Genomic DNA, 2,814 nt, shown 5'->3' with positions numbered 1-2,814 from the left:
GGTCATTTTTGACCGGGAACACCACAAGTGTAACAAGGTAACAAAACCCCCACAAAAAAGTAAGAAAATTTCCCCAAAAAATTTGAGATGTAGTTATACCCTTTGGGAACAAAGTCACTAAGTTTCAGTCCAAAGTGATAACATTAAAGGCAGGGTAGGTAGAAAATGTATAAACAACTTTCTTCCAAATGTGTTTAAACTTTCTATATATATCAATGCATAATTAAAATGTAAGTACTCTGATAAAAAGAGTATAAAAATCGAGTGACTCTAGACCGTTTAATCTGTATTAAACACAGCTCATTATTTCCATTTCGGGACGAAACATAGGATTGGCTTAGGCGACTGTCACTCTCTCGCAACCATGGCTACCACCTTTTTGCTACACATGACCGGCCCTCTTGCGCGTGCAAGTTTGATTTGAGGAATTCAAGAGGCACGGAACCTAGGAATACCAAAACAATGGCAGAGAAACAGCAAGCAAAATTCACAGTACCAGCCTATGCAGTTAGTCAAGGCAAACCAGGCAAAAAAAGGAAGACAGTAACAGTCCAAGAAAAGGCAATGAACAAAAAGTCTTTGGATAAACAAAGAAATAAAACGCGAATTAACATCGGCGTGGCTTTCCAGCGATGGCGAGAACTGAGGGAGCTCAAGGGGCTGAAAAGTGACTCCTTGATGGCTTTATTTCTGCTGGACAGGTAAATCTTTCTTTTTGTATTTTGATCATACATATTTTTTTGTTTATTTTTTCATGAAGCATGTGTCATTAGCACACGTAGCTGCGTAATATAGCTAACATAACATTACTTAGCGAGCCGTAGTAGAGACGATAAATAATCTATAGGCCTAGCTCAAGATGATAGCTGTAGTGTTGAATTGTGCATAATTTTGCTTTAGATAACTAAATACATGTTTAACAGATAGTAGGCCTAACGTTACTCCGCATCTAGGAACTTTTCTTAGAACTATATTTACCCTCTGTCTAACTCTTTTTACCATGTTCACCTGTAAGTTTACCTGCACGTTTTTTTCGCCTTTGTTTTGTTTTTATATTCTCTACCTATGATTACTGATGTCTTTATCTTGTATCTGTGTGTGTCCTACACACTTTGTTGTATGTGTGTGTTATTATTTTGTGTCTGCAATGCAGTTGTGAGTTGATATTTGAGTGTATGTTACTCTGTTTATCTGTAATCAAGACATTTTATAAATGTGATGTAATTGTTGTGTTGATTTGTTTATTTTTTTTTATTAGTTATGAGAAAGACATATCAACGTCCACACCATCGAAAAGTGGATTTACAATGCCACCACCACCTGTATCCACTATTGTCTCTGGGTCGCTTTCTGACCGGTGAGACTTGTATGTTGTGTCGTTCAGTGAACGAGTGACAGTTTTTATAACAATCAACAAGTTTTTTTTTTTTCTTGTCATTTTTCCAGAGATGATGACTTCTCAGTCCCTGGAGTTGAAGAGTTGGATAGTAGCAGCGTACAGGATAAAAACATTCAGGAATTAGATGCAAGGTATTGATTAGTGAGACATTTGTATACATTTTTTATCAAACTTCACTTTATAGTTATTGTCTCCATCATTACTTCAACCAGTGATGGTGACATAAAATCTTCTTTATTATCTCTCTTTAGTATGTCATCACTGGATCTGGATGTCATCAGTGAAGATGAATTTAACAACATTAAAAACTCAATGTAAGTTGTTGTGTTGACTGAATAGATGTTTTAAATTATATTGTTAGATTGAATATAATTTTCCAATTTTATTACATAGTATCGAGTGGGAAGATGACACCTGGTGTCCTGATATGGAGACAAAGTCTGTGTCATCATTTGAAGAAGACGAAACAAAGGAAATAGATACAGACTATGATGACAGTGATGATGAGGACTATATGCCACATATTTGTGTGCGGTAGGTTCAATACTGTATGACTATTATATTGAAGTTATTCATATGTTTGCTAGATATTTTTTAAATATTTGTGTTACAACAGGACTTGCGGTGCTCTGACGACTCCGATTTGTCTGGATTCCCTTCAAACAATTAGTATGGAGGACACTGTGCACGATGCTGAAGACAACTCCCAAGACCCTATTATTGCAGACATACATCCAATCCCAGAGACTGCTAAAATCATGGTTGAGGATGACATAATTGGCCAGCCAGCATCTATAACATACCACAGTTGTCTGAAGCTGCTTGCCGAATATCTTGTTCTACCTGTGAACATGTGTACTGCTAAGGACACAAACACAAATGCAGAGTGTGGGGCACATAAACCATTTGAATTCAACATCCATTCCAGGGGTACAGCTGCAATTGTGGAATGGGTGAGTCTGAACTTTGTGTGACTGTATTGATAACATGTTTTGAACAATTTAAAATGTTTTTGATGTGTAATATAGGTTAAATATATATTTTTAATTGTCTTTCTTTTTCAGATATGTTGTAATGGTCACACTGTTTGGAAATGGTCTTCACAGCCCAATTTTAAATATGGAATGCTTGCTGGGGACTTTATGTTGGCGTGTAACATACTGCTGTCTGGCAACAACTATGCCAAGATTTCTCTTCTCTTTAAATTTATGAATATGGGGATGGTGGAGAAGTCATCTTTTTTTCCGAATACAAGACTCATACTGTGTGGACACCATAAAGGAATTCTGGAAGGAGAAGAGAGCTGAAATCATTGCCCAAATACAGTCCAAAGGGCCTATTGTGGCCTTAGGTAAATTCACATACACACACAAATAAACAGGATATCTATTAAAAGAGAGTACAGAATATTTCAA

The 2,814-nt window shown here is 36.5% G+C and overlaps 1 protein-coding gene across 2 annotated transcripts; it reads left to right on the top strand.

The window, feature by feature from the left end:
• The first annotated feature begins 567 nt into the window (after positions 1-567).
• LOC132114662 (uncharacterized) lies at positions 568-2,814 on the top strand. Of its 2 annotated transcripts, XM_059522916.1 has the most exons (7): positions 568-765; positions 796-1,357; positions 1,447-1,530; positions 1,651-1,713; positions 1,793-1,933; positions 2,016-2,352; positions 2,464-2,814. In XM_059522916.1, exons 2-7 carry the CDS (start codon positions 1,176-1,178, stop codon positions 2,704-2,706), a joined length of 1,050 nt encoding a protein of 349 aa, XP_059378899.1. In that variant the 5' UTR covers positions 568-765; positions 796-1,175; the 3' UTR covers positions 2,707-2,814. The 2 variants fall into 2 exon arrangements, with proteins under 2 accessions (XP_059378899.1, XP_059378891.1); XM_059522908.1 differs by having other exon boundaries at positions 568-1,357.

Source organism: Carassius carassius, chromosome 3, assembly GCF_963082965.1.
Source record: "Carassius carassius chromosome 3, fCarCar2.1, whole genome shotgun sequence".
NCBI classification, from domain to species: domain Eukaryota; kingdom Metazoa; phylum Chordata; class Actinopteri; order Cypriniformes; family Cyprinidae; genus Carassius; species Carassius carassius.
The sequence above is the reverse complement of the archived record's forward strand: the minus strand, read 5'-3'. Positions and strand labels throughout refer to the sequence as shown.